The sequence below is a fragment of the Macaca fascicularis genome, chromosome 16, assembly GCF_037993035.2.
Source record: "Macaca fascicularis isolate 582-1 chromosome 16, T2T-MFA8v1.1".
NCBI lineage: Eukaryota > Metazoa > Chordata > Mammalia > Primates > Cercopithecidae > Macaca > Macaca fascicularis.
The window spans coordinates 35,893,490-35,913,169 of NC_088390.1; the positions used below are offsets into that span (position 1 = coordinate 35,893,490).

The 19,680-nt window shown below is 41.1% G+C and overlaps 1 protein-coding gene across 1 annotated transcript in view; it reads left to right on the forward strand.

The window, feature by feature from the left end:
- Nucleotides 1-1,046: 1,046 nt before the first annotated feature.
- Nucleotides 1,047-19,680, forward strand: part of CPD (carboxypeptidase D) — a 97,375-nt gene continuing 78,741 nt past the window's right edge. Inside the window, exons 1-2 of the mRNA XM_005583339.4 lie at nucleotides 1,047-1,857; nucleotides 7,376-7,623. Of these exons, the coding sequence (XP_005583396.2) occupies nucleotides 1,112-1,857; nucleotides 7,376-7,623 (994 nt within the window). The 5' untranslated portion in view covers nucleotides 1,047-1,111. The remainder of the gene's footprint in view (nucleotides 1,858-7,375; nucleotides 7,624-19,680) is intronic.

Genomic DNA, 19,680 nt, shown 5'->3' on the forward strand with positions numbered 1-19,680 from the left:
ATTGCGATTATGTTGTTAGATGGGTAGAAATTCGCATTCGATTAAGGGATAAAGTTTTGCGTTTTTAAGCTAAAGAAACTAAAGCCTATAAAGGCCGATTTAAAAGACCTCTTCTCTAGACTTGATGAAACGCTGTAATTGCCATCTTTGGCTGAACACTGAGGAGTTCAGGAGTGCCAAGCAAGTGTTTCCAGAAATGTCAAACCTGCTGTTTTGAAATATGTCATTCCAGGGCACAGTTAAATATACAACTTGCTCCGAAGAGGTGTGAGAAGTGGGCCGGGGAGCTGTGAAATGAAATCTGCCTAATGAGGGCCGAGGCCAGCACACACAGGGACCTATTTGCAATAAAACAACGTGACGTGATGCCTAAGAAATAGACAACATTAACACAAAGGGAGCCTACTACGTAGCACATTTCCGCTAGACATAAATGGGACACCTTTCCAGGCAGCAACTCTAAAAATGAATGCACCCGCCTAGTGAGGTGCGAGCCTTACTCCTCACGAGGCGTCCCGTGCAACCGCACGTGGACAGCGGGGCTCCAGCGGAGGCGGGACGGATGCGGAGAGAAGGCGTCTAGGAGACTGGGCCAAGGCTTTGACTGTCCGAACGAAGATTCTTTCGAACCTATTGATTTTTTCGAGTCTTATGATTCTTTCGAACCTTTTGATTCTTTCCATTCTCGGTTCTAAGCGTTAAAGCGCAGCTGAGAAAGGCAGCAACAAAGATGGGAAGGGAACTAGCAGGAGTTCTCAGAGAAAAATGTGTGATAATTTAGGGGAGAAGCCATAAAGAAGAGACTGAGTGAGAAGCGGAGCACACGCAGAAGACGAAACAAGGAGGCGCAGAAGAGAAGAAAAACCTTGGCGAGGGAAGAGGGTGACCAAACTCGTCCCAGACGGTAGGAAGGCAGGCCCGCCCAGAGAGAATCGGCTGCTTTAAGGGAAGCCCCGCCCCCTGGTGGTGACGCTCCAGCAGACCCGTCCGCGATTGGTTGCGGCCGGAGGGCGGGATGGGGTTGCTAGGCGCGGAGGGGATCCGGCGGGCCCCGGCCGCCTGGAGCGCGGAGCCGCAGGAGCGGAGCCTGGGTTAGCGGCGGTGCTGGAAGATGGCGAGCGGCCGGGAGGAGCGGCCGCCCTGGCGGCTGGGGCGGCTCCCGTTGCTCCTGTGCCTGCTGCTGCTGAGGAGCTCGGCCCGGGCGGCTCACATCAAGAAGGCGGAGGCGACGACGACAACGACGAGCGCGGGCGCCGAGGCGGCTGAGGGCCAGTTCGACCGCTACTACCACGAAGAGGAGTTGGGCTCTGCGCTGAGGGAGGCGGCGGCCGCGGGGCCCCCCGGCCTGGCCCGCCTCTTTAGCATCGGTCGCTCGGTGGAGGGCCGGCCGCTGTGGGTGCTGCGCCTCACGGCCGGCCTGGGGTCGCTAATCCCTGAGGGCGACGCGGGGCCCGACGCTGCCGGGCCGGACGCTGCGGGGCCGCTGGTGCCCGGCCGGCCCCAGGTGAAACTGGTGGGCAACATGCACGGCGACGAGACTGTGTCGCGCCAGGTGCTGATCTACCTGGCCCGCGAGCTGGCGGCTGGCTACCGCCGCGGGGACCCGCGCCTGGTCCGCCTGCTCAACACCACCGACGTGTACCTGCTGCCTAGCCTCAACCCCGATGGCTTCGAGCGCGCCCGCGAGGGCGACTGTGGCCTCGGTGACGGCGGCCCGCCAGGGGCCAGCGGCCGCGACAACAGTCGCGGCCGCGACCTCAACCGCAGCTTTCCTGACCAGTTTAGCACCGGCGAGCCCCCCGCCTTGGACGAGGTGCCCGAGGTGCGCGCCCTCATCGAGTGGATCCGCAGGAACAAGTGAGTGTTGCCTGCCCCCTCCCCGTCCGTGTGAGCCTCCAAGGGCCGAGGCTGGTTCCGGCACCCAGTAGGCGCTCAGACAATGCTGGCATAAGGGGTGGCGGTGGTGAAGGTGAAGGGAGACACCCTGTAACGGAGACAGGGCCCAGGCCGCGTAGCCTCCCGTCCTGCTAATCGTCAAAGAATTGCCTCCTAGAGACTGTCATTTGTTCAAGGGATGGCTGGAGGGGACACTCCTTTCTGACATTCTGGTCCCTCTTCTCACAGGGGCATAGAATGTGAGCGAGAAGAGATCTTAAGGATAACCTAGGTCAGCTCACACATTTGATAGATAAGCTGTCAATGTTGTTATCTTCTATCAAAAGTGCCTAATGTTATCGGCGCTATGCTAATTTTTTCTGTGACTGCAGTATCTCACTTTATTTTGGCCACAACCTGATGTCATAGACACCATCAGTTTTGCATATGGGGAAATTGAGGGTCAGATTGGTTAACTGATTTACATAGGAGTGTGGTTGGGACTTAGAATTAGGCAATCTGATTCCCGATAGTCCTTTTAGCCACGGAGGGAGACTGGAGCCCAAAAATGGCAGAGGATATTCCCAGGATCTTCCCCTTGCCTGTTTGAGAGAAACTGGTTTTTCTCTAATTTTTACCTCTGACTCAGCTTAAGAAGATATGGACTTAGCTGGAGAACTTGCACAGATCTGTGAGCCGCTTCATTTTAGACTCTAAAGGGTTTGTGATGCCATTTGTGCACCTTATTAGCCTGTGCAGAATGACTAATTGTCACGCTTTTAATACACACTTTAAGTGTTATTAATCATTGCGCGAGGTTTAAACAGTTACAAAGTAGAAGAATGAGGACCTCAAGAAATTAGTATAAAACAAGAGAATGTTATAAATGTTTATGAGGTATGTTGATGCACACAGTTAAACTTTACAGGAATTGTTCCCACTGGCAAGATGTGTGTGGGCTGCAATAACACGGACCATCTCTGGGGAAGAGGTAGAGCTTGAGCTATCTCCAGAGATGGGCAGGATTTTCAGCAGAAAGGAGAGGAATGAAAGAAGAGGGAACTCACTCCAGATGGCATAGTGTCTGAAGTGAGCAGGCATCTCTTCCCCTTTTTAAGCATCAGCTTTTCCCCATTTTTCTCTCTTCATAAGGCTTTTGCAGCAATAGCTAATCATTCCATCTTGATTAAAAGAAGGTTTCTGAGGGACTGCTAAGATAAAGAAGTTTACCTGCGGGACTTGGAATCATTTCTCCTACAAGACTTCAGTCATATATAGAAGATCTAGAAAATTCGTGGGCGTTAGGACAGTTCCTGAGTCTTTTCATCTTCTATCTTTTACTTTACTCCTCTTGATAAGCTCTCTTATAGATATATAATTTCACATCGACTTTCTGGGAGGATTTTTTTTTTAAGTACGATCGTGTCATGACCTCTGAACATCTGCATAAGAAATATGACTTTGACATACACTTATTGACAGAGCTGTGATGGCCAGGGCTTTTTGGAGATGATACATCAAATGCACTGTTTGCATTGCTTAAATGTTTAAAATGCTCTGTTCTTGCACCTTTAAAATGCTGTGATCCTTGCAGGGATGTAAATTCTGTGCTTGGATTTTTCTTTTCAGTGTTAGTTGTGCTGTGACCAAATATGAAAATAAGCTTTCTCTTGGTGCGAGTCGCCTTGAGGCTATACAGAGTCATTTTGGTCTGTGGCTGTGGACTATCCTAATCATATCTGTTCTTCAAACATGTAACTCTAATTAATCAAAAGGGAAAGTAGGTGATCATACATGGTGAAGAGTATATCCATCCTAACTCAGTCTTCAAAAATTCACTCAAAATGAGTACTCTGTGCTATTAACCAATAACAAAGGACACTGATATGTGAATAAAATTGAAAACACAAGCACACACACAATTTGATATTGATACCTAAATATAGCGTCAGCTTTATGGATAGGATGTTTTTAAAAACTCAAACATTAGTCTATATGGGAAAACTACCCTTTTCAGTGTATTTTGTGAGGTAAACCATTTGAGTAATTTCTTGATACCCTATTCACTCAGCTATATTCGAATTAGATTTTTGTTGTTATTTTGAAAATGTAAAATTTTAAGGCTTAATTTCCTCCAGCTTAGGAAAATGAAGTTTATTTTCTTTGTTTCACTTTATATTTCATCCAATAGATGTTGAGACAAATACTTAAGAAAATATACCAAAAATTAACTATATCATTCAAATGAAGATTTTATAGTTGACACCTATATTTTTTTCACACTATACTTCTTGATTTTTTTTTTTTTCATTTTTTTTGAGACGGAGTCTTGCTCTGTCACCCAGGCTGGAGTGCAGTGGCACGATCTCGGCTCACTGCAAGCTCCACCTCCCGGGTTCAAGCCATTCTCCTGCCTCAGCCTCCCGAGTAGCTGGGACTACAGGCGCACGCCACCGTGCCCGACTAATTTTTTTGTATTTTTAGTAGAGATGGGGTTTCACAGTGTTAGCCAGGATGGTCTCGATCTCCTGACCTCGTGATCCACCCACCTCGGCCTCCCAAAGTGCTGGGATTACAGGCTTGAGCCACCGCACCTGGCTACTTCTTTAAGTGAATATACCTGCTTAGATTTTCACAGGAGATTAGCATATAAATGATATTTGAATGTGTTTGTGAAAAGCATTATCACAATGTTGAGAGTGGCTGCAGATTCTTTTTTCAGGGGGCTTATGTACACATATCTATGATTTTCTGAATCTTTGAAATTTAGTTTGTTAGATATTAAGTTATTTTAATTTTTTTCAAGTTATCTATGGGGTTACCTGAATAGCGTAATAGAGTTAATTTAGAGATTAACTGTTTAATATTTATAAACTAATTTGTAAATCTATATTTACCAGCTACTTTAAATCTTATGCAAGGAATGATATGTGATACTGAAGTCAAGTATGAAAAACATTTGAGAGAATTCATTTGAATGGAAACCATAAAGTACCTTTCAAATAAGATTGGAGTTGATTTGCAAAGTTGATTTGACAAAAACTCAAAGCATAATCTTACAGCCATTGTAGTAGGTGTCACTTTCTCTTGAAATCTTCATTATAAGAGTGGCATTGGTACTTTCAAAACTGTGTAATTACAGTAAGGAAAATCGAAGTGAATTTTATTACTCAAGTAGATTGCAAATATTTCATTGTTCAAAAGTATTTGGTTAGGCCATTTTTGACAATATTTCTGAGAAGTGTTGCATGAAATGTTGAACAAAATGAAAAACAGCATTTTGTAGAGAATCTTGGATTTTAAAGTTTTAATTAAAATATATAATTAAAGTAGCATGCTTTACTTATTTAGAATATTTAGTTATCCATTCTATTTTACTAGAATATGAATGCCCAGAGGGCATTTGTTTGTTTGTTTCGTTCACAGATGTATCTATCCCTGGAATGTCGTTTGGCAAATAGTTGACACTCAAGAAATGTTTGTTGCTGAATGGATTACCTGAGCTGCCCCAGCCTTCTTATAACTTTCCCAAAGTCAGTGGGGGAAAAATATTTAAAAATTATTTTAGAATTACAAACCAGAGAGTAAATTGTTAATACCTTAGCTATAGAGGAGAGGTGGGTAGAGTGGAATCAGAAAGTTAGAATATTTTCTTAGTTTTTGTTTGTGTATCATTCTCTTACAAGGACTGGCAGTGGAAGTGGGGAGTAGAATGATAGTTTGTAAGGCAGTGTTTCCCTAAACAGGATGCTAGATATCTCCAAAGAAATGAACATTTGTTGAGCAGGGGCTGTAAAGCGGTCTTTATGCCAGATTACGTTTCATGTGTGTTATCTTAATTTTCATAACAACTCTGGGAAATAGGTAGCATTAATCCCCATTTGACAAATGAGAGGAAAACTGAGGTTCAGTGAATTTAAAGGCAGTAACTTCTGATTACGTTATATTACTGGTGAGCAACAGATCTGCGAGACGAAATGTTCTTACCCATATTTGTCTGTCTGTGCCATTGCCACTACACCAAATGGCATTCTTCTCTGGTATCTGGAAGGGTGCTAATTAGAATTATATTAGTTTTTAGCTAGTTTCTTTTCATAGTCCATGCTAGTGTTTAATCACTGTCCTTATTGGCAACGATCTATCTTCTGATGAACAGATTTTGTGTTACAAGTAATTTTCATTGTTTGATCTTCTCTGGGATAATACTACTCATCATGCTTAAAATAATCTTTCAAATTAGACATGATAGGTTTATTTTTTTTTCAAGCATATAGAGAAATGTTATATATCAACCCCCTTTAGAGTTTCTGTAGGTCAGTTAATTTCAACAACAGAAAGGCAGAAGCAAGAAAATCCAATTTAGAATGGAAATAGAAAAGTATTTAATCTCTACTGATAGTAATGGTTTAAGCTGTTATATAAGGGAAAGATGCTTAAATAGGACTTAAGCTTTTTTTTTTTTTTTTTTTTGCCTTTAGCGTTTAGCTTTTACCATAAAAGGAATTCTTCAGTATTTCTATATAGATAAGTTTGACCAAATTGTAGGGTTCGCTTAAAAGTAGCAGCATTAAAAAAAAATGTTTCTTTTATAGGAGCAGCCTTGTCTCCACGTCAGTTTATTTTTTTAATGGCCCAATCAGAAACATTGGGCCTTGAAAGAGCTGCTTCTACAGTGATGCAATGGAGGACTAGTCTTTGATATGGTGTATTGTTTTTCTCTGTAAGCAGCTCACTGAATCAGGTTATTTTCTTTGTTTTTTCCTGAATCTCCTCAACTATGGCTTCTCTCTTGAAAATGTGAATTTAGTATATTGTGAAACTGGAGTGAAACACAAAATATCCTTTTAAAAATTAGATTCCCTATCTTAAAAATTCTCTTTGGATGGTAAATGTAAAAAGCATAAAAGTTATTAAGCTAACATACATACAATGAATATTTATATATACCAGCCATGTTTTCTATGAAATTTACATATTATGAAATACAAGTCGTAGGCTGAACTATATGAAATTGTCATTTTTGTGGGTCAAAAAATGGGTGAGGGCCAGGTACAGTGGCTCGTGCCTCTAATCCCAGCACTTTGGGAGGCCTGGCAACATAGCTACCAAACAGAAAAGGGTGAATACTGGCAAGCTCAAAGCTCATATAGTTCAACCTAATACATGAATTTGGAGTTCCCTAAGTAAGACATTTCCTGAAATACTAATTTATACTGTGTTATCCAGCTGTGTTTTCAATGAAGGAAAACTCTTTGAAGTTACTTTAGGTTAACCTGAATTGTTAAAACTCTTTGAAATCTTAAATTGATAATACTTTCTTTCCATTTTCTTTTTTTGTTGTTGTTAGTCTCCTTATAACAGATAACAACTGATAGAATTGTTTTCTAGGTCTCCAAGAGAGATATTGGAGTTTATTTCTAAAAGATTTTGTGGAATTTTTTAATGCATGGTGTTTTGTGTCCTTTTTTTAGTGATACGTAATTTGGTTGTATTTTCAAAGGTTTGTGCTTTCTGGAAATCTGCATGGTGGCTCAGTGGTAGCAAGCTATCCTTTTGATGATTCTCCAGAACATAAGGCCACTGGAATCTATAGCAAAACCTCAGATGATGAAGTCTTTAAATACTTGGCAAAAGCTTATGCTTCAAACCACCCCATAATGAAAACTGGTGAGCCTCACTGTCTAGGAGATGAAGATGAGACTTTCAAAGATGGAATCACAAATGGCGCACATTGGTATGATGTGGAAGGTATGCAAAGCATTGAGTTTGCTACATTTTCCCCCTTGTTCGTTGAGATTTCTTATGTATATTCTGAGCAGAAAAGAAGAAAATTTGTAGAAATTTAACTTTAAAAAATATTATTTCTTCTTATTTTGAAAATGTCAAACCTACAACAAAATTGAAGGACTACCTGAAGACCTATCTGTCCTTCATTTAAATTCACCACTGTTATCTTATCCCAGATGCCTTGCCTCTCCCTGTCCCACATTTTCACTCTCTCTACATGCACATGCATGAGCATGCACACACACATACACACATACAATCACACAATCTTTTGCCAAACCATCCAAAAGTAGGTTGCAGATTTCACAACACTTTTCCTGTAAGTTCCTCAGTATGTATTTCCCAAGTACAGGGACATTTTCCTGTTTAACTGTAGACTATTACTATAACTGAGAAATCAATGATAATTTAATATTATCATATCATATGCTGTCCGTAACTCAGATTTCCCCCATTATGTCCAAAGTAGCCTTGGTAGCCCTTTTTTCACCAGATCTAGGATCCAATCAAAGTTCAAGCATTGCATTTGGCTCTTGTAAAGAGACCATGCTAATAGTTCTATGGAAAAATTCCATAATCTAGATTGTCACTTTCTTCATGATAAGATTAGGTCAGATTTCCTAGCAAGATGCTTATATAGATCATGTTGCACATCATATCAGGAGACCTATAACATCAAGCTGTAAGAAGCCGAGTTGGACAGCTTGGTTAACATGGTGACCACCACCAACCAGGTCTCTCCATTTAAATTTAAAAAATACAATTTTTAAAGAGATAGGGTCTCACTCTGTTACCCAGGCTGCAGGGCAGTAGTATAATCGTAGCTCACTGTAATCTCAAGCTCCTGGGCTCAAGCGATACTCCTGCCTCAATCTCCTGAGTAGCTGGAACTATAGATGTATGCCACCATGCCAGCTAATTTTTACATTTTTTGTAGAGATGGGGTATCGCTGTGTTGCCGAGGCTGATCTCAAACTCCTGACCTCAAGCGATCCTCCTACCTCAACCTCCCAATGTGCTGGGATTATAGATGTGAGCCACTTCACCCAGCCCAAATCTCTCCATTTTACATAAAGGCACATTTTCCTTTTGTATTTTAATCTGTGAGGTGATCATGGAATGCTGATTTTTTATTTTTATTGTGGTAAAACATATATATAACATGAAATTTGCCAGTTTAACTGTTTAAACATTTTTAAGTGTAGAGCTCAGTGGCGCTAATTTTCACAATGTTGTGCAACCATCACCACTATTTCTAAAACTTCTTCATCATCCCAAACAGAAACTCTGTAAGCATTAGATAATAATTCCCACTTCCATCTCTATCCCTTACCCCTAGCCATTGGTAACCTCTAATCTACTTTCTATCTCTGTGAATTTGCCCATTTTAGATATTTTATATAACTGGAGTTATACAGTATTCTTCCTTTTGCATCTGGCTTATTTTTCTTAACATAATGTTCTTAAGGGTGATCCATTTTGTAGCAGATATCAGAAATTTATTTATTTTTATGGCTTAATAATATTCCCTGAATGTATATGTTATAATACATTTTGTTTATCCATCTGTTGATGAGCACTGAATTGTTTCCATCTTGGCTACTGGGAATAATGTGTAATGAACGTTGGTGTTCAGGTATCTGTTTGAGTCCTTATTTTCAATTCTTCTGGATATATGCCGAGGAGTAGAATTGCTGGGTCAAATGGTAATTCTATGTTTAGGTTTGACAGACTATTTTCCATAGTATATATACCATTTATATTCCCACCAGCAATATATAAAGGTTCCAATTTCTTATGAAATGTTATTTTTTTAAGAATTGTTTGTTTATTTGTTTGTTTCAGATGGAGTTTCGCTCTTCTTGCCCAGGCTGGAGTACGGTGGCATGATCTTGGCTCACTGTAACCTCTGCCTCCTGGGTTCAAGTGATTCTCCGGCCTCAGCCTTCTAAGTAGCTGGAATTACAGGTGCCTGCCACCATGCCCAGCTAAGTTTTTGTATTTTTAGTAAAGATGGGGTTTCATCATGTTGGCCAGGCTGGTCTCGAACTCCTGACCTCAAGTGATCCACCCACCTCAGCCTCCCAAAGTGCTGGGATTACATGCATGAGCTACCATGCCTGGCAAGAATTGTTAATACAAGCTTGAACTGTTTATCTTTTCTCTTTAAATGCTATGAAAACAGCTATTACTGTTTTTAAACTTTAGGTATACTTTGAATAATAACGTTTTTGTTTTTATGCACAGATGTAGATGTAGAGGGAACTTAGAAAGAACAAATCAACCAATGGAAATGTCATCAGTGTAAATTGTTTCTTTTCTAGGAGTCTGCCCATGATGAAATGCCTTAGGTCTTCCTTACCTTTTTATTGGCAGTCACATTATAAAGTGTCTTATGACATGTCTCTTGATGTGTATTTAAACCTTTGAATTACTCTTTTACTTTTTATATCAAGCCATGTGTACCCAAAATGGGTCATAAGTTTGAAAACTTAATACTTTTGTTATGGGATCTTTGGGGTGTTGCTTTTCTGGCTGGAAACTTCTGTGCCTTGTGGTACCTTTGCCCAAGTTCTTGTCCTACATCCAGGAAGAATGAGGTATGCAGACAAGTGGAGGGTGAGCAAGACAAAGAGGAGCTTTATTGAGCTCAGAGGAGACCTGCAGTGGGCAACTCCTCTCTGTAGGCCGGTCACCCAGTCAAGTGTTCAGCCCTCAGCACAAAGGAGGCCCTGGAGTGGGTGGTTCCTCTCTACAGGCAGGTCATCCTGATGAGTGTTCAGCTTTCAGCAGAGAGGAGCTACCCTCTGATTGTCCCATCATCTCTCCATCCTCTGCCTTGCTCTGGCTGAGCCCAGTGCTTTTATGGACCTCAGAGAGGAGGAAGTTGGTTCATGGGCACCACGGGCAGCCTGGAAAAGGCACCACAAGTCCCCACTCCAGTCCGTGGGACTGGCAGCCTGGCCCCTAGCCTTCAGGCCCTGCCTGGCCTGAAGGTGGGGCCTCACCAGGGACCCCCTCCCTTCTACCCAGGAGCTGGTCTACCTCCTGCTGCCTTCCATGGCATCCCGGCTGCTCATGCCAAGGGGCACCTGCAAGCCAGTGCTGAGTCGCCTTCAGTCCACAACCTTGGTTCCCTCTTCCACACTTGTCAGTGCCCAGTCCGGGGGTGGGGGCCCAGGCAGCAGGGCCCAAGCATGTGCATACCCCTCTGGGCTGTGACAGTGCACTGCCTCAGCTCCAACCCCACGCCGAGATAGGAGCAGATGCAGGAATGGGGAGAGGCCAGGCATCAGGAGCAGGCATCTGCAAGCCTGCAAGGGTAAGGGGGTCCTAGGAGGTCGGGGGATGCAGCTGCTGCCAGCTCCCAGCTCCCAGCTCCCGCCGACTTAGTGGAGTATGCAGCCCCAGCCATGCCCCCTGGGGGCCTTGAGGGGGGTACTCCTAATCCTCACTGGACCTGGGCCAGTGACTGGGCCAGGGGCAACATTGCTGTAAGCTTCCCTGTTGCCCTGCGGCTAGGGGGTGGCCCGGAGCTGGTTGCGGGCCTTGGGCCTGGCTGTCAGGAGTGTCAGGCTGGGAGGTCACCCCACGTGGGGTGGACACCGGGGACTTGGCCCCAAGTGGCCAGTGCAGAGCCTCCTCCCGAGCCCAGGAACCTGGGACCCTCAGTGGGGTGGGCGCAATGGCTGCACTTCTGGCCAGGTCCCCAAAGCTGGAGCCGCTCCCGCCTTCTGCCCTGCCCCCGAGGCACGGCCCCAGCTCCACATAGGGGTCCTTCTATGCCTGACTACATTACTCCCCTGCTGTGCTGCTCTGGGCCTGACCCCATTACGGCAACCCCCAGGGCAGCGGGCTGTGTGGGGTGGCAGCAGAAGGGGTGGCTGTCCGCCTGCTTCCTGCACCCTCCAGCCTGCTGCTGCTATCACTTTCTAGAGTTTTCTGATCCTCCTATAGTTTCTGCCAGTGTTTCTTGAATATCAGAATCATTCAAAAAGAGGTTTGACATACTATTTAGAAGTCAAACCTTCTCCCCATAACAATTAGAGGTGATTTGAAAATCATTAAAAGTTTTTTTTATAGATAACGGACTTACTTTAATGTGTAATTTTTACATTTCAGTCCTTAGTAAATATATTTAACAAAACCTAACTTTGTGACCTGGTGGTTTTGTAATCTAGTCAAGTTGCTGCATTCATTTGAGATGATGTTACTTAAAATAATGGGGTAAATAAGTACTCAACTTTGCCTTTTTGGAAAAAGTTGTAAAAGGTTAGAAAGTAATTTCTAACTGACAATTGAGGAAGGTAAATCTATCTCATACTTAAAAAATAAATATCCTGCCTCTACAAAAAGTAGGCGTACTTTGGTGTTAAGGCCAGAGATCATTTGGTGAAGCTAGTTATGATCAGATTTTTCTGATTATTCAAACATCTGAAGAAGCTACATTATGCTGCTGTCATTTTTATTTTTATGAGCATCAATTTTTCTCTTGTTTCAGCAGAATGGTCAGATATGTCCTTGTTATTTCTACAATAACTAGCTTATTTCTCTTCATACCTCAGCAAATATTGAGCAGTTTCCCCTTGAAGAGGAGGCTGTGATGGTTTTAGTTTCAACAGAGTGAATTCATTGTGTTTAGCGAGTAAGATGTTGTAAAATCTTGTGACTAGGCATGTACTCAAAAAACCCGGATGTCCTGGAGTAATTTTTGTTTTTTTTTTGAGACAGAGTCTTGCTCTCTTGCCCAGGCTGGAGTGCAGCCGTGGTCTCAGGTCACTACAGCCTCTGCCTCCTGGGTTCAAATGATTCTCGTGCCTCAGCCTCTTGAGCAGCTGGGATTGCAGGTGTGTGCCACTATGCCGGCTAATTTTTTGCATTTTTAGTAGAGACAGGGTTTTACCATGTTGATCAGGCTGGTCCTGAATTCCTGGCCTCAAGTGATCCGCCCCCCTTGGCCAAGTGCTGGGATTATAAACAGGAGCCACATGCTCAGTCGAGTAATTTTACTGATGCTCTATGTGATATGTTTAGGAATTCTAGCTTAAAGAAGTATAGACCTTTAGAGCTGAAAGTGAATATATTGATTTAGTCCAACCGTTTTGTTTTAGAGAAAATCAAGGCCTGAGAGAGGAACTAACTTGTGCAATATAATTTATTCATATAGCAAATATTTACTGAGTTCCTGCCATGCCACATACACTGTTATTAGGTGATAGGTATACAGTGAGAGCAAAACAGAAACAACTCCTGCTCTGAGGAATCAGACAGTGTATTAGTAGTGTGGAATGAGGGGTGATTTGGGCCCTAGTGCCTTTGCCTTCATTGCCAGGGCTGACCTAGCATATCTAGCTGCCTATATGGGTGAGCCTTGCTTCGCTCAACATGTCTCACAAACCTCCAGGATCCATTTAGGAAATGGCTATCCTAATAAGGCTAATGAATAGCCACATCCCCTTCCAAAGGCTTGTTATTGTGAGACCTACTCTGGACTTGTTCATGGAGCAGGATGCCTTTTTTTTTTTTTTGAGATGGAGTTTCACTCTTGTTACCCAGGATGGAGTGCAATGGCACAATCTCAGCTCACTGCAACCTCTGCCTCTTGGGTTCAAGAGATTCTAGTGCCTCAGCCTCCCGAGTAGCTGAGGTTATGGGCATGTACCCCCATGCCCAGCTAATTTTTGTATTTTTAGTAGAAACAGGGTTTTCCCATGTTGGTCAAGCTGGTCTTGAATTCCTGACCTCAAGTGATCCACCTGCCTTGGCCTTCCAAAGTGCTGGGATTACTCACCTGAGCTACCGCGCCCGGCTGCCATTTTTTTTTTTTTTTTTTAATCACAGCACGCTGATTTGTATGCCATTTGCCTACCTTTCTTCACAGTGTTGAAGACATTGTAAAAATCATACAATGTTTTAGCATGTTTATTCTAAAGCAGATTTAATAAAAACTGAACTGTAGTTTTAGGTCAACTTTTAGGCCATGGCATGTGCTTGTAGTCGCAGATACTTGGGAGGGCCAAGGTGGGAGGATCTTGAGTTCAAGCCCAGCCTGGGCAAAATAATGAGACCCTGTCTCCAAGAAAACAAAGAGACAAAAAAGAATTGCCTTCTTTCAACTTATACAATTTAAGGAAGGGCAGGCAACTTATAATTGAAATTATTTGATCAAAGATCATAGTTTTATGTAACTTTTAGAAGTTTTCTTGGGCAGAACATGTTACATTTTATTTTCTTGCAGATAGAAGAACAGTAGAAGGCAATGCAGTGTAGTGGCAAAGAGAGAGCTTTGGAATCCCGTTGCCTTAGGTTGGAAATCACAGCTCTACCTTGACTAGCTGTGTGTATGTGTGTGTGTGGCCGGGCGGGGGGGCGGGCGGGTATGGGTGAGAGAGAGAAATAATATTGGACAAGTTAATGAATTTCTCTAGGCCTCAATTCCCACTTATATAAAAGTAGAATAAATACTATCTACTCACAAGATTAGGAGGCTCAAGTGAGAATGTGTGTAAAGCACTTTACTAGCATCTGGTGCCATGGCTACTTATCTCTACTAGAGTTTAAACTTACTCTTGAAGGTAGGGACTTTGTTTTATTCCATTTTCTATTTCTAGCACACAGAACCATGCCTGGTATATAGAAGATAAACAGTAGTCTTTTTGGAATAAATGAATTTTTGCCATCCGAAATATAAATACATAGCTATTTGATCTTTAGATAATCTTTTTTTTTTTTGGAGACAGTGTCTCACTCTGTCACCCAGGCTGGAGTGCAGTGGCGTGATCTCAGCTCACTGCAGCCTCTGCCTCCCAGGTTGCAGCGATTCTCCTGCCTCAGCCTCCCAGTTAGCTGGGATTACAGGCACGCACCACTACACCTGGCTAATTTTTGTATTTTTAGTAGAGATGGGGTTTCACCATGTTGACCAGGCTGGTCTTGAACTCCTGACCTCAGGTGATCTGCTTGCCTCGGCCTCCCAAAGTGCTAGGATTACAAGCATGAGCCACTGCGCCCGGCCTAAAATCTTAGCTCTTTAGATAATCTTATAGAAATTTATAAAAATGTGCTTCCTAGTTTTGCTCCTACTCTGAGAAAATAAACTTGCCTTACTGGTAGATCCTAGATCATTATTATTTGAACTTTTTTTTCTTACTTGTAACCTATAGTATGAAATACCTTTTAGTTGTTTATGTACATTTCATATATATATATATGTGTACATAAAAAAACAATTTCATGGAACAGTGCTTTTACTATACATTCTGGTATTATTTCTTTTAGTTTGTTCTATATCATTCTTTTAAAAATACGTCTGAACCCACTAATATATCTCTCAACCCACTAATGGATGATGACCTGCAGTTTGAAAAAACACTATTCTTGATCACTCTGTGGTAGAGTGATCATTTATTTTCAAATTCTAAGTAGAAACAAAACATCTTACAAGTTATGTGTAATAACTTATTATTTGGGTTTTTCCTCCCAACTTGTTTATATGTTTCACTTATTTCCAGTGAGGACTAAGCCACAGATATTTATCTTAGATGTTCTACTTTTAGATTGCCTTCCCTAAATTATGAATGAGTATTGAGTTAGGAAATTGGTCAGAAATATAGTTGTCAGGCCTATGTATTGCTCATGTGAGCCTATGGATTCTATGATTAGTTAGGACAGCTGCCATAAAGCTTTATATTTGTCTTCTTAAGCCACTATAAACTTGAGGCTGAGCCTTTTCAAACTAGTAATTATGATTGTTTTCTCCTCTGGAAGAAGAAGAAACTGTTCTGTGGGTTTATCAAACTTTCTTCCCTCTCCTTTTATACAATGGACAGAGTTATGAAATGTGGCCAGAAAGCATATAATGTAACCAATTCAGTTTTTTGTGTGAATATCAACTTCTTGAAGGTCAGACTGAGCAGTAGCAATGTGCTTTAAATATTGAAGTATGTTTGACTGGAAGTAGATTGTTGATGGAAAAGGAAGAGCATGGGGAAAATAATTACGCGCCTGTTTTCAACAATGCTGTTGAAAGTTTAGATTTGGTCCAGAAATGGACCAGAAAGCTTATTTTTGAGGAGTATTTTCTGTGTCATTAAATAGGGTATTATGAATTAACCCATATAACACCAGAAAATTGTAATCTAAAACAAAAAGGAATAAGATGAACAGTGTATAAATGTAAAAATACAACATCTGATATTAAGAAACAGACAAATCCATAAATATAGTAGGAAGTTTAAAATAGGCCTCTTTCAGAACTGTTAGGTCATAAAGATCATAACTGTTAGATCACAAAAATGTGAATAAGGATACAGTGGATTTGAATAACATAAATAAACCAATCTGACCTAATAAACAGGTACAGAATACTGTCCTTATATCTAATTTTCCTGCAGAGCCTTTTTATTAATTTGAGGTATGGATGACTAAGAAACCAGCTGTCACACTTAGGGAAGATGCATCTGGTTCTGTTAGCGCTTGTGTTACTTTGTTTTTAAGATTATATATTAAAAACTAAACAACAAAGATACACAGGTAAAATTGGAGGAGCATTGGAGCGCACTTGTAATCCCAGCACTTTTGGGAGGCTGAAGTAGGAGGATCGCTTGAGGCTGGGAGTTTAAGACCAACCTGGGCAATGTGGTGAGACCTCATCTCTAAAAAAATACAAAAATTAGCAGGGCATGGTGGTGCACTTCTGTAGTCACAACTACTTGGGAGGCTGAGGCAGCAGGATAGTTTGAGCCCAGGAATGTGAGGCTGCAGTGAGCTATGATTGTGCCACTGCACTCCAGCCTTTTTTTTTTTTTTTTTTTTTTGACAGGGCAAGACCTGTGTCAAAAAAAAAAAAAAAAAAAAAGCTTATAATACAGGGTTCATAGGATCAAGTCTAATACTTCTTAGCATGGGAGCGAAGATCCCACAGTCTGACTCAAGCCTGTAAGTTTAGCCTCAGCTCCTACCTCTCCTCTGCCACCAGACTACTTGGCTTTCCCAAATGTGAACCTTCACATGTTAGGCTATTCTCTGTCTGAAATGCTTTTCACCAGTTTATCTGTAACCTCTTCTGAAACATCTCCTGTAATAACTGTCACTATCCTGCCTTTGAGAGCTTTTTGTTTATATAGTATCATCAGTATAATACTTACCTACTTATATTGTTAATAGTTTTTTGTTTCCTGTCAGTGTGTGAATTATTTGATGATAAGAACAGTGTAGTGCTATTCGTTTTGGAGTTATCTTTGTGCAAAATGTATTGGCAGGAAAGAGTCCTAGATGAGGGAAAACTAGAGAGGTGTTTACAGTCATCTGGAATGAAGTCTCTTTGGAGATAAGGGCTTTACCTAGAGGGCATGTAGGGGAATGAAAAGGGAATATAAGATACATATATAAGAAATTATGCAAGAAGAATTGCAGAATTGACCATTGTTTAAATGGCAGAACAGAATGTCAAGGAGAGTATATCAAAGATACAACTTTGAGCCTGGATTAGAAGAAATGGGAGTGGGAAAAACTAATTGGATGGTGGGGATTGGGAGAGAGAGAGCAAGCAAGTGAACGTGTGTGTGTGTGTTCAGGTGAAAGAGGAGTGAAAACTGGAAACATTAGTACTTGATGTACTAGTCACAAGTACCCAATGGGCAGTTAGGAAATAGTTTCTACAGCTTGGGAGAGAGGTCAAGATGAGAAAGAGATTTAGGAGTTTTGAGACATTTGGAAAGCATATGGCAGTGTACATGATTTTGAAAATTGAATTGATAGTGTTTTCTGGCATAATTAATTGCATGGAGCTAGAAGTTCAACCAGAACATATATATATAAATGAACAGATGTGTGCTTTTTTTTTTTTTAACCTCCAAAGTGAATACATTTCGTACTGGGATGTTTCCCTTAAGGTATGCCAACAATTCAGATATTAATTCTCAGCCTGATCATATTTTAAAGGTCCAGTTGATAATCAAATGTACATTAGTAAAGTGCTTTTGGTCTTGCACATTAAAGAGCTGGTTGAGGCTTTTTCTTCCCTTTATTTTCTCTTTTAAAATCTGAGTGCTGCCTAATTTAAAAGGAAAGCAAAAAGGTAAAACAATACTCCAAAACAGTATATTTGCTTGGAGTCATGAGTTGGCTTTAGTAAACTGAAGCATAACCTAATATAAAGACTGACCTTTAGGAGGAGTACAGTTGTGTACTTTGTAACGTGATAATAGCCCTACATGAAGAGAACCTAACACTCCTTTAGGATTTGGCCCCCGGTCTTTAGATCTAATGTGTATAAATTGGATGTACTTTTTTTCTTTTCCTTGTTTCCTGTTTAACTCAGGTGGTAGAGAATGGGAAAGTACATTTAAAAAAAAAAGGGAAAATACAATTCAAAGAGCTGTGTGGGAGACAGTCTTAACCAAGTTAGACAAAAATGAAAACAGATGCAGGACTGTGTAATTTAGTTTAACTCTGTAGAATCATATCATTAGCAAATATATATTCAGTGGGAGTGGTGACGGAAATAGATTTTCACAGGATAGGTTGCTCAGAATACAAAGACCAGGTTCAGTTAGTTAAGATTTGATCAATGTGAACTTGAATTTAAAAATTCAGAATTTGGGGAAATTTTTTAAGGGCAACCTCTGATTTTTCCATTCATTTGGCCCAGATTTTCTACCTTAATTTTTTTACGAACATTATGCTCATTAGCTTTTAAAAATATCTCAGAAAGTACAAAATTATCACTTAATAACTCACTTATTGCCTATAAAAAATTGTTCAGGAAATTCAAAGTCGTGAGAGAATTTCTCACTATCCTTCAAAGTAGTTTTAATAAAGTAATATCATTAAGCTCAAAATTGAAATATAGGGTAGAAATTGTCTATCTATATTCCTAGACTTTAAAATGCTTTTCCTATTTTAAAAAAACACGTTGTAGTTTTCCTGTAAAAGATTAATAGGGTTCTTGTGGAATGCAGTGTGATACTTTATAGTTGGCCTGCAGAGGCAAGTAAAAAAAACAAAACAAAAAAACTTGCTGTGTTTCTTAACACTGAAGCATTGACTCTATTTTTTCTATTGGCTTTCTGTTTGAGACAGAAAAGTGAATCTTTAGTATCTTTGAATGAAAGATTGAATTTATTAGTCTGCCCTCCCTTTAAAGCTAGATTTTCTGTAGTGAAAACAGTGATAAGAGACTTGTTTCCTAATAAAGATGGATTGAGTATCTTTAAACATATGAAGATTGTTGTGCTACAAATCGATTGAGTTTAATGGATATGAGTAGATCACTTGATCAGAAGATTTAGCTACCCATAACAATTAGCATTGGTATTGATCACAATTTGCGGTAGTACTAGGCAGATTCCTAATGGTTACACTTTGAGTCTTGTTCTTTGATACTGGTAAATGAATAGTAGGTTTCTTTCTTTCCTTTCCTCTTCCTTTCTTCCTTTCTTCTCTTTCGACAGGATTTTGCTCCCTCAGCCTCCTCAGTAGCTAGGACTACAGGCATGTGCTACCAGGCCCGGCTAATTTTTGTTAGTATTTTTTGATAGAGACAGGATTTCACCATGCTGGCCAGGCTGGTCTCGAATTCCTGACCTCAAGTGATCTGTCCACCTCAGCCTCCCAAAGTGTTGGGATTATAAGCATGAGCCACTATGCCTGGCCAGGAATGGTAGGTTTCATTGTACATTGTATTCAGTTTTTTTCTGAGCATAGAAAAGTGCATTAAAAGGTAGGTTTAAAAGCAAATTGTATACCTTTGACTTTTTATCAATTCCCCCTTTGAGTGGAAGAAATACTCTTAAGTCAGTGGTTTTCAAGCTGAGGTACATATGGGGAGAGGGGGAGACCAGTTAGTTTGGATAGTTTTAAGGAAGTTAATTTCCATGGCTGGGTGTAGTGGCTCACGCCTGTAATCCCAACATTTTGGGAGGCCAGGGAGGGGGATCGATTGATGCCAAGAGTTTGAGGCCAGCCTGGGCAACAAAGCAAGACCCTATCTCTACAAAAAAAAAAAAAAAAAAAAAA